Source organism: Festucalex cinctus, chromosome 9, assembly GCF_051991245.1.
Source record: "Festucalex cinctus isolate MCC-2025b chromosome 9, RoL_Fcin_1.0, whole genome shotgun sequence".
In the NCBI taxonomy this organism is placed as follows: domain Eukaryota; kingdom Metazoa; phylum Chordata; class Actinopteri; order Syngnathiformes; family Syngnathidae; genus Festucalex; species Festucalex cinctus.
The window spans coordinates 22,500,632-22,515,860 of record NC_135419.1 but is presented as its reverse complement, the minus strand read 5'-3'; the positions used below and the strand labels follow the sequence as shown (position 1 = coordinate 22,515,860).

Sequence of the window (15,229 nt, the reverse complement as noted above, 5' to 3'; positions counted from 1 at the left end):
TTTATTCACATCAAGAGACGTAGAATAAACTTGACTAGACGAGAAACAAAGAGAGTTGCACAGAGGGACAGAAAGCAATAATCCGGCAAAACACACACAATTCTCAGACTGCACCTACAGACAGTGAATCGATCTGATTCTATACTCACTAACTCCTTAAGATTTATTTCTGGCGGGCACGAAGCATCAACACTTGGTGTTACTGCATGCTAGTTAGTCAATTTTCTTGACACTGCACCCCGTGGTCGGGCAGGGGTGGCTCTCCCCCCCCGTTGTCTGCTCGGTGGCGGTTGCGTCTTGGCCGCTCCCTGGGCCCCCTGTGGGGTGCCGTGTTGGGGTGCTTTCCCTGGTGTTCGGAGCGGTGCCGTCCCGGCGCGGTCCGCTGCTCCGTGCCCGGCGACGCGGTTCGGGGCGGGTGGACCTCTGGTGTGACCCGTGGTTCCCTCTCCCCTCCCCCTCCCCCCCCCCCCCCCCCCCCTGTCGCCTCTCCCTCCTCGCCTCCCCCCGCCCGTCCTCCTCTGCCTCTCGGTCCCTTTTCCCTTGTCGCCCTCCCTCCTCCTCCTCCCTCTCCCCCTCCTGCCCTGCAGCCACCCTTTCGCCTTCTTGTCGTCTCCTCCCAGAGGTGGAGGTGTGGGTGGGTGGGGGGTTGGGTGTCGGGGGACGGGGTGTGTTCGGGGGTTTGCGGGCCGGGGGGTGGGGGGTCGGGGGGCGGGGCTGGGGACCGGTGGGGCGCTGTGGGGGCCCGCCAGGCCTCGTTCTTCGGCCTGGGAATTTAAAGGCTTCTGGGGTTGGCGTAAGACTTTGATTTTGTAACCATGGGGAAGGCAGGAAGTGTTTGGTCGGTGCTGGATTTCACTTTGATTTATCTTTCTTTTCTTTTTATCTTTTCTGACCTTTTCTCTGGTCTCCTGACCATTTGAACCTCACGACTCTGGCGAGACTCTGAAGTACCTGGTTAAGGTGAAGGGTAATGGGATTTTTATGAGGTTTTAGGTGAATTAATGAGTATAAATTTACACCATATTTGCACGCACACGCACACACACACACCCACACACGCACCCCCACAAACGCACACGCACACAAACGCACGCACACAAACGCACACACACAAACGCACACATACACGTAAAAAAAAAAAAAAAAAAAAGAGCAATGATGATAAGACGTTGAATCGGTAAGACTACCGAATGAACAATTCTGAGTTCTAAAAGAAAAAAACAAACAAACAAAAAAAAACAATTATCCGGCAAACACAGACACATATCAGAACGCTACTTACAGTCAAACCTCGGTTTTCGAACTTAATCCGTTCCAGAAGGCTGTTATAAAAGCGATTTGTTCGAAATCCGAAACAATTTTTCCCATTAGAATTAATGTAAATAATTTGAATTCATTTCAAGTCTAAAAAAAACTTTTTCCAAGGTTTTTTATTTATTTTATTTTATTTTTTACTATTTTACACCATAAACTGCACTGTATACTGTTTACCATAAATAGAAAAGGGTAGAAATAGACACTGTTTTATTTATCTAAAATGATGAAAAAAAAACAAAAACAAAATGCAAAGATTTCTTTTTTAAATTCAATAGCTCTGCGCACTACTTTCCTCTTCACCAGCTTTACCACTTGCACTTGCTTTCTTTGGACCCATGATTAGGGGCTAATAAACGATGCAAAACTAAAAAAAATAACAATGAACACGTCTGCTCCAAACGAACTTTGAACACAAATGTTCCGGAGGAAGCATTCGAGTTAGCTCGGGTCTCGAGTCAGTCGCGTTCAGGTACGCTCGACTTTTTTCAGTGTGGTTGAGAGCCGATTTTTTTTGGACGAGTTCTGAGACATAAAATTCTCGAATTTTCTGGTTGAAAACCGATTTGGTTGAGAACAGAAGCGTTCGAAAACCGAGGTTTGACTGTACATTCAGTGAATTGATCTGATTGGTTGTGACAAAGTAAAGGATTAAAGATTGACATCACAGAGGTCCTGACATCACATAACATCACATAGCGTCTTTCCAGTTGAAACCAGATGATGGCTACATCAGTTCAAAACAGACACTTGACCTCACGGTCATGAACCCAAACTTAACACGGCTTCACCCCAGACATGACAGTCAGGGCGAGCACGAAGAGAAGAATGTTAAACAGCATGGGCACTAATGTCAGAATTACGATACAGTAATGCATCTCTTCACGAGTCTGAGTCAGTTTGATATCTCTTTTCAGTCGTACAAACATTCCTCTAATCCAGGGGTGTCAAACTCATATTAGCTCAGGGGCCGCATGGAGGAAAATAATGGTATATAACTTAAAAACAATTGCCGTCAAATTATACGCAGATTTTCGCTATTTGTGGGCCAGCCCTAAATTACAGAGCTAAACTGTAATCATATTGTTCCAAAAAAAATAACATGAATGCAAATGGCCGCGGCAACACTTTGCCTGTATGTGTTCTGGATGTGTTAAATCTACCTGTTTTGCATATATATTGTTCCCAGAATGCATTGTGTGGCGCAGTTGACTCATTCACTCGGCGCCATTTACACTTAAGCAACACCCTTCACTCCCGGTTGTTTTACTGGATTTTAACTGATTTTTGTAAGGCCTACAAAATATTGTGTTCTATTGTTTTAAAAACATGGAACCTACCAAAAGAAAGATCACAGTCTCTTCTATCATCAGGACAAAAAGTAAATTTCTATCTGTTTCCTTTTTGCAGAAACTAGCATTAGAATATAGCTAAGTTTCATTATGATTCACAAATCTAATTAAAACTGGGGGGAAACAGCTTGTTCCAAGAGGGCTCTGGTTGATCTCTTATACTCTGTTGCCACCTGCTGGCCGTTTTGTAAAAACTACCATTGCTTCAACAGTTCTCTTCAGTTCAGAGGCTGTATCAAAGCCTTCTGTATGCTCTATCATAAAAAACTAAACAAAACGTAAAAATACGTCTTTGGAACACTGTTAATATTTAAAATAGAACATATTTATACGTTTTTGGGAGCAAATAAGTTAATGACGTTATAAGGATGTTGATCCTTGTCATATCTATTGTGTTACCAGTAATTAATTTGTGTCATATTTAACATGTTTATATCTGTCTGTGATTTAAAAAATAAATAAATAAACAAACCGTAACTTTAAGTTCTGTGTAAAACAATGACATCCAGGACGATTCCCCGTACAAGTTGCATTGCTCATCTGAGGACTGCTTGTGAAATTACAAATGTATGTTTTGATTGTGGCCAGCTGATTAATTGGTCCGACATTACAAATTATTTTTTTACTTAACAAAATCATCTCGTGGGCCGGGTTAAACCCCTTTGCGGGCCTGATCCGGCCCGCAGGCCGTATGTTTGACACCACTGCTCTCATCCAACAGCATCAAATAAGAGGAATCATAATTAAAGTTGGCAATGATAATGTACAGTATATAATAATTTTTGATTGTAGTCTTGCATCTTGCATGTTTTGACCTTTCCTATTGTATACATTGGACTGCAACATACTCGTGGTTCAACATCTACGGATTCACTTATATTTATGAATTTCTTTTTATTATTTTTGAAATATGTTTTGAACATGGTAAGTTGTTGTAATGGCTCTCATTTATTCACAGATTTTTGCTATTTGCAGGCTGTCCCTGTCCCCAGTAGCAGAGCTACTCTGACAACCAGAAATCGGGAGAAATTTAGATATCTGTTCATTTCCTGCCAGTTTCATGTGGATGCAATATCCTTAGAGCCCTGGATGCTCGGCCACAATTCTTTCATATTAATTACATATTTAAAATAGCTTTGAAAAAAACATTTGAGTCTTACAGTCAATGCCAATCAAACTATTACAGAGGTTACAAGCATGCCCGTATGCCCTCATCTATGGTTAGCTTGTCTATCGCCTATTCATATGAAAATATGTGTTCTCTACCTCAAGCAGGTGTACCTAATATTGTGGCCATGAGTGATGAATTGCAGTGGTTGCTCATGATCACAGACCATAACTGATATTCAGAGTATAGCTAGTATTTTACTTTTTTGTCTTAAAAAAAACCAAACTATTACTTCATAACATTTATCTAATTTTGCATCCATGCTTGTTCAGATTCTTTTTTTCTTTTGTGGCCACTGGCAGCGTCTCCGCCAGAGGTAATCTTCAATTACCTGAAGTGTGTCACACAGGATGAGACTCCACTTGTGTATTAATTGATAGTGTGTGCTTGTTAGCGCTAACAGGAGAGAAAGACACCGCTCGGCTTAGATGATGCACTCTACTCCCTGTAGCCTCATAATACTTTATGATTACATGCTGCTTCTCTCGTTCCAATTATTGTACAGTTGACTTGCTTTAGGGCACCTTTTTACACGACTCTTCTGTTTGCTAGCTAAAATGTGAACAGCATTTTTTCACCACCTGGCACTAAAAAGACCCAAGAGGATGACTGCATGACAGTGTAAGACAGTCCAAGATGGATGCTGTCTATGTGAATTAAGATTCTTTGTCATATAATGAATGATGCAGACAAAATTATTAATCATAGATTGAGTCTATGTAGTTCTGTTCGTCTGCAGAGACAGACAGTGTGAATCATACACATATGATTGTTGGGGTGTAAGTTTCTTTCACTGCAGCCTAAAAAATGTCAACTTGCAGACACAGTGGACACCTTTATCGAGGACACTGGAGAGATGGCGAAATTCTTACGCCATAGGTGTTTGTTTTTCACGGGATAGTGTTTTAGAACTTCACCAGGGGGAGCACTTGGTCTACTGTAGCTTGGTTGTGATATACTTGAGCTGGCAATTTAACTTGAATTGATACCCTATTTTACTGTATTAGTGTGTATGTATACATATATATATATATATATATATATATATATATATATATATATATATATATATATATATTAGGGGTGGGACGATACGGGTGAATACTGTGACGATATTTGACTCACGATATCGATAATATCACGATACATGATATCTACTATTTTTGATATATTGTCAAAAACAATTTAGCAACAAATGCCCATAAAAAAGTTACATGTCTAATTATGCATTTATTTAATGCCAAAACTTGTACAATCTACAAAGTTCATATATATATATATAATAATATAATGCAACAGTTCCACCCTGCTGCTTTTCATCACCTATCCATTGTCTCACGTTCCTTCTTACTTATTTTTGCCTCTAATTTCACATTTTATTTCTGAATGTATTTTATTCATTGTAACGTTTTTATCCTGTACAGTTGCCTTTTTAAAAGTATTTTACAAATAAAATGTATTATTATAATCAGGATTATTATGATAATACAAAAGTCTCTGAGTACCTTTGTTCATGTCATATCAACTGTTGAAATGTATGTTTATTACAAAGAGAATTCAGGGCCAAGTGTTGCACATTTAGAAATGAATAGCTGTCTGCCTGCCTCTGACACATAGAGAGCCGTAAGATATGTTCCAAAGCGTCCATCTGACAGAAAATGTTATTTTCTACTACATGCAGTACATCACCAATCTGTCTTCTGTACCTCTGTCCATTGACAGATCCGTGTGTGTGTGGGGGGGGGGTGGGGGGTGCGCGCGCGCGTGTGTGTGTGTGTGTGTGTGTGTGTGTGTGACCCTCCTTTGGCAAAAGGGCCCTCCTGTGCCAAACAAATCACAATTGAGATATTGATATATCCGAATTCTGCACTTAATTGACCTTAGCGTGGCACGCCCCTCCCCGCCCACATTTTGCGGACAAGCAGCGACCTCCAACAGTTACCGGTCGAGATGAGCTGAAGTGCATTCACAGTCATGCAAAAGTTGCCAAATCTTCCTTGTGATTTCTCGGTCAGGTATTTTCAGGACACCAATATTTCTCTTCGAACCAAGCAAAGGGGCCTTTAATTTTTTTTAATGAAGGGTAACTTCACTCCCTCACCATGCAATTTTGCCCAAAAACAAAGGAACTTTCTATCGCTGTCTGCTGCTGCAGATTTAAGGAAAAGACCGAGTCGCCTCATTCCCTTTGACCGATTGTCAGAAAAACCGAAGTTTTTGAATATTGTTCCCGTCAAGCCAGGTAAAAATGAATTTATATTACCTCATAGTTTCAATGCTCTGTTGGCATTTATAGTAAATAGTAAGTCAACAAACGCGTGGATGGTTAGCCGCCCGGAGCTATCGGAGTTAGCCATTTTGCTAATAGGGATGTAACAATATCCAAACATCACGGTATGATATTATCACGATATGAAGGTCACGATAACATAATTATCACGATATTCTGGGGGGGTTGGCGATATTTAAAAAAGGTCACAATATTGTAAAAAAAGAGAGCTTATATTTAAAAAAAATAAAATAAAAAATAAGCACAATATTGTGCTTTTGTACATAACAGCAATGCATATAAACCATCTACAATCTCTAATAACAATATTGAGGGCACTTACTTGCTAATGCAAGCACACATTGATCACTTCACAAGTAAATTAGATTTCCCTTCATCTGACAATTAGCATAGATTTTAAACATAGAAGGCCAAAACATCCCCAATGAAAATTAAATTGCACTAATAAACTAGCCACTAGAGGGTGCTAGAACTGCACAAATGGAAATCAACCTGAGTTTTTTTTAACAGATGTGTTCCTTTTAAATATTGTGAACATGCCGACGACAATATTGTGGCAGTTTTAATATCACGATATCACAATATTGCCCTTATCGTTACATCCCTATTGGCTAAAAACAACAAGAACAATAAATAAATTAGGGAGATTTAGCACATAAATTGATGAAAAGTTATTTAGAAAATATCAGCATTTGCTGTTTAACAATATACAATCAAAACATTTGAAGATCAGTCATGGAATTCCCCAAGGGTCTGTGCTAGGCCCTAAACCCTTTACACTAGGGGTGTGAATTGCCTAGCACCTGGCGATTCGATTCGTATCACGATTCGATACCGATTAATCGCAATATGAACCTATGAATCGATTATTGTGATCTTATTTTCTAGGCAAATTTTGAAAATACTAATCAGTAAACTTGTAAATGTACACCATAAGATTTGTATGAAAATGTATTTATTCATCTGAAAGTTATCTTATCAGGCTTACAACTGTGAGCCACTGTATTTAAACAATCTGTTGCAATCCGTTTCATGTTTGAACGGAATTGAAAAAAAATATTAAAGTTTATTGTTCCATTAATATAACATTCTTTCATGCTTAACATGTGAACCCTAACAATAAATAAAACATTTTGTTGAATATTTCCATAAAAAAATATGTTTAAATATTGATTCGGCCGCATATCGAATCGATTCGAGAATTGTGCGCTGTAATATCACGATATATTGCCGAATCAATTTTTTAACACCCCTAATTTATGCTGTACATAAATGATATTTGTTGTGTCTCAAAAATATTCAAAAGTGTCTTATTTGCTGATGACACAACTCTCTTCTAAAAAATTGGTTTGACATGAACAAATTATCATTAAATTTAAACAAAACCAAGTTCATAGTTTTTGGCACCAGACAAATTACTCATAAAGTCAAAATTATGGTGAATTCAATTGAAATAGAAAGGGTGCATGAAAATAATTTTTTTGGGGGTAGTTATTGATGATGAATTATGTTGGAAGTCATACATAGAAAATGTCAAAAGGAAAACGTCAAAAATCAGATACTCTATAAAACTAAGGATGTCCTGAACATGAAATCATTATACATATTATACTTTTCATTATTATTACCATATTTGACTTATTTATTGTGTGGAAATTTGGGGAAACGCATATAAAACAAATACCATTCCTGCTTTCAAATTCAATAATCAATCAAAATATAGAGACCCAACACATTCACTGTTTATTAAATTAAACACAATGAAATTTTATGACCTAGTTGAATTTAAAATATCACAAATAATGTACAAAGCTTACAACAATCTACTCTGCCACAGTACTCAGAAGCTATTTGAAATTAGAGAGAGTCCTTATGAGATAAAGGCTACAAGTGTCTACAAAAAATCAAAATAAGAAGAACAAATATTAAGCAAAAGTGTGTTTCTGTAAGAGGTGTTAATTTGTGGAAATGTGAAATAATTTTGGTACTGACCTGAAAAGATGCAAGTCAATTGCTGAGTTAAAAAAAAAAATGTTTGAAAGCAAAGTGCAAGAGCATTATTTAAATCAGACATGAGCTAATAAAATTGCAGAAATTAGAAAAGGGAAGAAAAAGGGAAAAAAAACTTATTTTTTTTTTCCTTACGATGTACCAGTATGAGTGTAATGAAAATTGTATATGTGATTTTGAGGATGCATTATTATTGTGTATGTCTATAAATTTCACGTATACACTCCTGATCAAAATCTTAAGACCAGTTAAAAAATTGCAAGAATTTGCATTTTGCACTGTTGTATCTTAAGAAGGTTCTAAGTAGAGTTTCAGAATGCAAAAAGAAGAAATGGGAACAAGAGACCAAATGTTTTGAACAGGCAATTAATTGAAAAGAACAATTTAACTGAAATAGGCTGTTCATCAGCTGATCAAAAGTTTAAGACCATAGCTCAAAAAAAGCCCTAAAACAGAAATTAAAGTCTCGAAAACAGACTCAGTAATGAGTAACTCCACCATTATTGTTGATCACTTCAAAAATTTGTGTTGGCATGCTTGATGCGAGTGTTTCCAAAAGGCTTGTAGGAATGTTGCTCCAAGTGGTGAAGATGGCTTCACGAAGGGCATCCACTCTCTGGAACTGATGTCCATTTTTGTAAACTTCCCTTGCCATCCATCCCCAAATGTTCTCAATTGGATTTAGATCAGGGGAACATGCAGGATGATCCAAAAGAGTGATGTTATTCTCCTGAAAAAAATCCTTTGTCAGACGGGCATTGCGAATTGCAGCATTGTCCTGCTGAAAAACCCAGTCATCACCACACAGACGAGGGCCCTCAGTCATGAGGGATGAACGTTGCAACATCTCCACGTAGCCAGCTGCTTTTTGACGCCCCTGCATAACCTGTAGCTCCATTGTTCCATTGAAGGAAAAAGCATCCCAGATCATGATGGCGCCCCCTCCGCTGTGCCGTGTTGAAAAAATTTCAGGTGGCATCTCCTTGTCATGCCAGTAGCGTTGGAAGCCATCAGGACCATCAAGGTTAATTTTTTTCTCATCAGAGAATAAAACTTTCTTCCAACTTTGAACGTCCCTTGTTTGGTGCTCCCTTGCAAAGGCCAAACGGGCAATTTTGTGGCGTTGCAGGAGACGTGGCCTTTGAAGACGTTTTTTGTTTTTCAAGCCGTTCCTTTGCAGATGCCGTCTGATGGTTATTGGGCTGCAGTCAGCACCAGAAATGGCCTTAATTTGGGATGAGCATCGCCCCGTCTCTTGATGGGCAGCCATTCGGATCCTCCGGCTCGGTGCCGGTGAGATTTTTTTGGGTCTACCACTTGATTTTTTTGATCCATAAACCTCAGGATCTTTTAAGAAATGCAAAATGACTGTCTTACTGCGTCCAACCTCAGCAGCGATAGCACGTTGTGAGAGGGCTTGTCTATGCAGCTCAACAATCCTGCCACTTTCGAAGGCAGTGAGTTTTTTTTGCTTTTCCCATCAAAAGGTCTTGACAGTGTGATTACTTGACAGAAAATGACATGGAATCCAAATTTTTGCACAGATTTGGGCTTTTAAAGGATGTGGTCTTAAACTTTTGATCAGCTGATGAACAGCCTATTTCAGTTCAATTGTTCTTTTCAATAAATTGCCTGCTCAAAATATTTGGTCTCTTGTTCCCATTTCTTCTTTTTGCATTCTGAAACTCTACTTAGAACCTTCTTAAGATACAACAGTGGAAAATGCAAATTCTTGCAATTTTTTAACTGGTCTTAAGATTTTGATCAGGAGTGTATATGCTATTGGCAAATGTACGTATATGTCAAAGTGCATTTGTATACACAGGCAGGATTACACATTTTCTTTTATTGAAATGTATTAATTTATTGTATTAATAATGAAATAAGTTAAAAGAGACAAAGAATAAGGGGAGAGCATTACCTTAGTGCAGACGTAGTCGTTTCTGGTCATTTTGGAGGGATTCGACTGGTCGCGTGTGGTCTTCCACAAAGTTTGATCCAACACAGACATTTTTCGTAGTTGTTTGAGGGTTTAGGGAAGGGAATCATCCGGACAGTGTTTCTCTTAAACAAGCCGTGACTACCGCAGGACACCGTTTAGTCGATTGGAATAACGGCTATCACTCTTATACAAGCCATGACTACAGCGTTTAACCATTTTTATTGTTTTTTCTTTTTTTTTTTTCTTGGCTTTGGATAAGCACGCAAATGACGCGATGCACTACAGGGAGTTAGATTGCTTTTGTTTGTCCGCAGCAAAACGCACGTGCTGTCGCAGGCATGACGTCTTGCGTCTTGATTGGTTTACTAGGCCATGAGAGCGTGGTTTACGGTAAGGTCAATTCCATTTAAAATGATATATAATACATGGACGTACCTCAAAAATTGACAACGTTACAGCAATTTTAATGTTGGAAGGTAAAAATCCCTAGTTTTAAGAAAAAGGGGTTTAAAGTTTTGGTACTTGCATCTTTCAAATGTAGCAACCAGTACCTTAGGAAAAAGATATGAACCTGAATTTTTCAGGAACTTCTAAAATATCAGTGTGTCAATTAACTCATTTGCTCCCAATAACGTATAAATACGTTTTTTTTGTTTTTTGTTTTTTTATTATCTAAGTGTCCCAAAGACGTGTTTATACGTTTTTGTTTTTGTTTTTTGTTTTTTTTTGGGGGGGGGGTTGTTGTTTTTTTATGCTAGAGCATACGGAAGGCTTTGATGCAGCCTCTCAACTGCAAAGAACGGTTGCAGAAATGGTACTAATTAACAAACGGCCAGCAGGTGGCAGCAGAGCAAAGGAGATCAACCAGGTCCCTGTAGAAAAAAAAGCTCAATTACAATTTTAAATAGATTTGTGAAAACTGATGAAACTTAGCTCTCTTCTAATGCTAATTGCTGCAAAACGGAAACAGATAGAAACATACTTTTTTCCCTGATGAAAGAAGAGACTTTAATCTTTCTTTTGATAGGTTCCATGCCTTTATAGCAATCGAACACAATATTCTGTGGGCCTTGCAAAATCAGTCAAAATCCAGTAAAACAGCCGGGAGCGAACGGGATTGTTTCTGTGAAAATGGCTGGGAGTGAATGAGATTGTTTGCCATTTGATGTGGCGACGTGATAAGTGTTTTATTGATAACTTATCATGGATGTGATATCTCAAATGCTTATTGTCACAAGAAGAAAATAAAAATGTGATGGTTTAACAGTTTGTTTGTTTTGTTTTTCCAGGGTGAAGGCCAGGGCCCACATCTCTTGAACACCGCACACCACTGTTGACAAGGTGAAATTGGTAGCACAATATTTGAGGTAGTTTGATTCAACTGAAATGTGTGTGGGCACTCCAGATGTGTTTTTTTTTTCTAGCTTCGTGTATTTAAAAAAAGTAAAACAAATAAAATAATAATAATAAACACTTCCGGTATCGCTATTGGATCGGTATCGCAATATTTGACCCCAGTATTACTTGGTATCGGATCAAATCCAAAATCACTGGTATCGCCCATCCCTAGCGATCAAGCACACCTGGATTAATTAGTTTGTTCACTCATGAAAGACAGGAAATGAAGGAGTGGTATTGAGTTCGGGAAGTAGTGGATTTGTGCAAAGAGCCCGTTGGATGTAGTTAGATGGAGGAGAAATAAGTGGGCGGGGCTATCATGGTCGATCAATACAAGCCAACAAATCAGGAGAGTTCTCCGACTGATTTACAACCGCAGTGGCCAGGGGGAGGCGCGACGGATGCCTGCGTGTTTGCGTGTGCGTCAAGGGGGTAGGGAGTGGGTGGGGGGCGGGGGGAGGGGGGGGTCGTTGAGTGAGTGAGCAGCATCCGTACAGAGCGGATAGGAGAGGACGCAGTGAAGGAGCAGAGTGCCAAGAAGAGACATGGAGCCAGAATACTAAGAGGACAAGTAAGCGACACATCTCCCATGCATCGTACCATTGTGGGGAATAACTCACTTTTACTTTTCTTCAGTGGATTAATTATTTTATTTTATTTTTTTTGTAACCCAGCTAATTTCCTGCCATCACTCATCCGCCACTGCGTTTTACTGGAATGCGCACTGTAAACGTTCCAGGACGCATCTAACAAACAACTAGGAAATATGAACTGCTTTTCTTCTTCTTTTTTCAATTTTAATAGAAACCCTGAGAATTGGAAAGATTTATCCGGGTGCCTTATACATGGTGGTGAAAAGTCGTGTGCGTTTTAGTCACCTTTTCTTGCCTGAAACGGGTAATGGAAATTAACATTTTATCCACTTGAGAAAGGATATTAAGGTTTTCCTCAAGTGCACTTATTTTTATTTTTTGCATTTTTTTTTCCTCTCTCGGCGATGATTGTGCTTTTAATTGTCCTGTGCATCGCGAATGGAGTGCTCGCCCAAATACGATACTCTGTGCCGGAGGAGGCGGACCATGGCACCTTGGTGGGAAATATCGCCGAGGACTTGGGACTGGACCTTACCAAACTGGCATCACGCCGCTTCCAAGTTGTGCCCAGCTCTCGGAGCCCTTACTTGGAAGTAAACACAGAGAACGGCGTTCTCTTTGTGAACGAGAAAATAGACAGGGAGCAGATATGCAAACAGAGCGCAAGCTGTCAGCTCAACATGGAAGTGTTCCTGGAGAACCCCTTGGAGCTTTTTCGAGTTGAGATTGAGGTGGTGGACATTAACGACAACTCACCCAGCTTCCCTGAAACGGACATAACGGTGGAAATCTCCGAAAGCGCGACCCCCGGCACGCGCTTTCCGCTCGAGAGCGCGTTCGACCAGGACGTGGGCACCAATTCTTTACGCACGTATGATATCACCACCAACAACTACTTCTACCTGGACGTGCAGACCCAAACAGACGGGAACAAATTCGCCGAGCTGGTGCTGGAGAAGCCGCTGGACCGAGAGCAGCAGGCGGCTCACAGGTACGTGCTGACCGCGGTGGACGGCGGCCAGCCTCCCCGGACGGGCACCGCGCTGCTGGTGGTCAAAGTGCTGGACTCCAACGATAACGTGCCTGTATTTGAGCAGCCCGTTTACGCAGTAACACTCTCGGAGAATGCGCCCGCAGGTACCCTCGTCATCCAACTGAATGCCACTGACATGGACGAGGGACTCAATGGCGAGATCGGCTATTCTTTTAGTAACCACATCTCCAACCGCGTCAAAGACATTTTCAGCATAGACCAGCGCGCAGGTCGCATCGAGGTGCGCGGTGAGGTGGATTTTGAGGAGAGCAGCCTGTATCAGATTTTCGTCCAAGCCAAGGATATGGGGCCGAACGCCGTGCCCGCGCATTGCAAGGTCCTCGTCACAGTCACGGACGTGAATGACAATGCACCAGAGATCACCTTCAGCACCGTCACCGAGTCTGTCAGTGAAAAGGCGGCCCCGGGCACCGTCATTGCTTTGCTGAGTGTGACAGACTTGGACGCTGGAGAGAATGGACAGATTAACGTGGAAATCCTTGGCGAGGTGCCCTTCAAATTAAAATCCTCATTTCGGAATTATTTCACCATAGTGACTGATGGGGTGTTGAACAGGGAGCAGGCAGACTCCTATTCAGTGACCGTGGTTGCCAGGGATAAAGGTTCGCCCTCTCTTGCCACCAGCAAGTCCATTCGAGTCCAAGTGTCAGATGAGAATGACAATGCCCCCACATTCACACAAGCCATATATGATGTGTACGTGACAGAAAATAATGTCCCAGGGGCGTATATACACGCGGTGACTGCTTTGGATCCAGACATCGGGAAGAATGCTCTCATCAGTTATTCCATATTAGAGTGTGAGATCCAGAGCATGTCAGTCAAAACGTACGTGTCAATAAATGAGGAGACAGGGTACTTATATGCACTGAGGTCCTTTGACTACGAACAACTGAAGGATTTCACATTTGTGGTCCAGGCAAAAGATGCAGGCACCCCAGAGCTCTCCACTAATGCCACTGTCAAAGTTATCATTGTGGACCAGAATGACAACGCCCCCGTCGTGCTCGCCCCGATGGGGAAGAACGGCACCGCGAAGGAACCTCTACCTCGCTCGGCCGAGCCCGGTTACCTGGTGACGCGCATCGTGGCGACGGACGCAGACGACGGAGAGAACGCCAGGCTCTCCTACAGCATCCAGAGGGGCAACGAGAACGGAATGTTCAGGATGGATTGGCGGACGGGTGAACTCCGGACGGCGAGGCGGGTCTCGGCTAAACGGGACCCTCATCAGTTGTACGACCTGCTGATTGAGGTGAGAGATCATGGCCAGCCTCCGCTGTCCTCCAGTGCCAGCATACTTGTGGTGCTGGTGGACAGCGTGGCAGAGGGTCGCGGCACCGGCGACCGAGCGGGCGGCGCTAAGGCCAAAGAAAGCGGTCTGGACCTCACGATCATCCTCATCATCGCCTTGGGCTCCGTCTCCTTCATATTCCTCCTGGTCATGATCGTGCTGGCCGTGCGTTGCCAAAAGGAAAAAAAGCTCAACATTTACACCTGCCTGACCAGCGAGTGCTGCCTGGGCTGCAGCTCCTGTTGCTCACGAAAAGGTCGGGCCCATAAGAAAAAGCTCAGCAAGTCCGATATCATGCTGGTGCAAAGTGCAGTGAATGTCACGGGTACCGGTGCGGCTCAAGTCCCTGTGGAGGAGTCAGGGAGCTTTGGCTCGCACCATCCAAATCAAAACTATTGTTACCAGGTATGTCTGACTCCCGAGTCGGCCAAAACCGACCTCATGTTCCTAAAGCCGTGTAGTCCGTCTAGGAGCACAGACAGCGACCACAACCCATGTGGAGCCATAGTCACAGGGTACACAGACCCGCAGCCCGACATCATATCAAATGGCAGCATATTATCAAATGAGGTAAGAACCGCTCTCATGCTTTTGACTTCTCCTTCCATTGCATGTTTACTGTAAAGCCTGATCCATTAATAGGATGTCACCCTTAAAGCCTGTCTGTTTGACTTAATCTTAACCGCTCCTCATAATATTATGTCCCTAAGCCCTTTCCTTCAATTTCGTGTGTCAACACGGCTTCATGCAGCTACTCTCGTGCGTCCGTCCGTACATGTCCACTGAAAAGTGTTTAAATTCATTTTTATTATAG

The 15,229-nt window shown here is 41.5% G+C and overlaps 1 protein-coding gene across 4 annotated transcripts in view; it reads left to right on the top strand.

The window, feature by feature from the left end:
• Window positions 1–11,970: 11,970 nt before the first annotated feature.
• Window positions 11,971–15,229, top strand: part of pcdh10b (protocadherin 10b) — a 30,323-nt gene continuing 27,064 nt past the window's right edge. For 2 of the 4 annotated variants that reach the window (XM_077532554.1, XM_077532557.1), the window contains exon 1: window positions 11,971–14,985. In XM_077532554.1, the coding sequence (XP_077388680.1) occupies window positions 12,472–14,985 (2,514 nt within the window). In that variant the 5' untranslated portion in view covers window positions 11,971–12,471. Of the gene's footprint in view, window positions 14,986–15,229 lie in introns of those variants that run through there. The other 2 variants (XM_077532558.1, XM_077532556.1) reach the window with 2 other exon arrangements.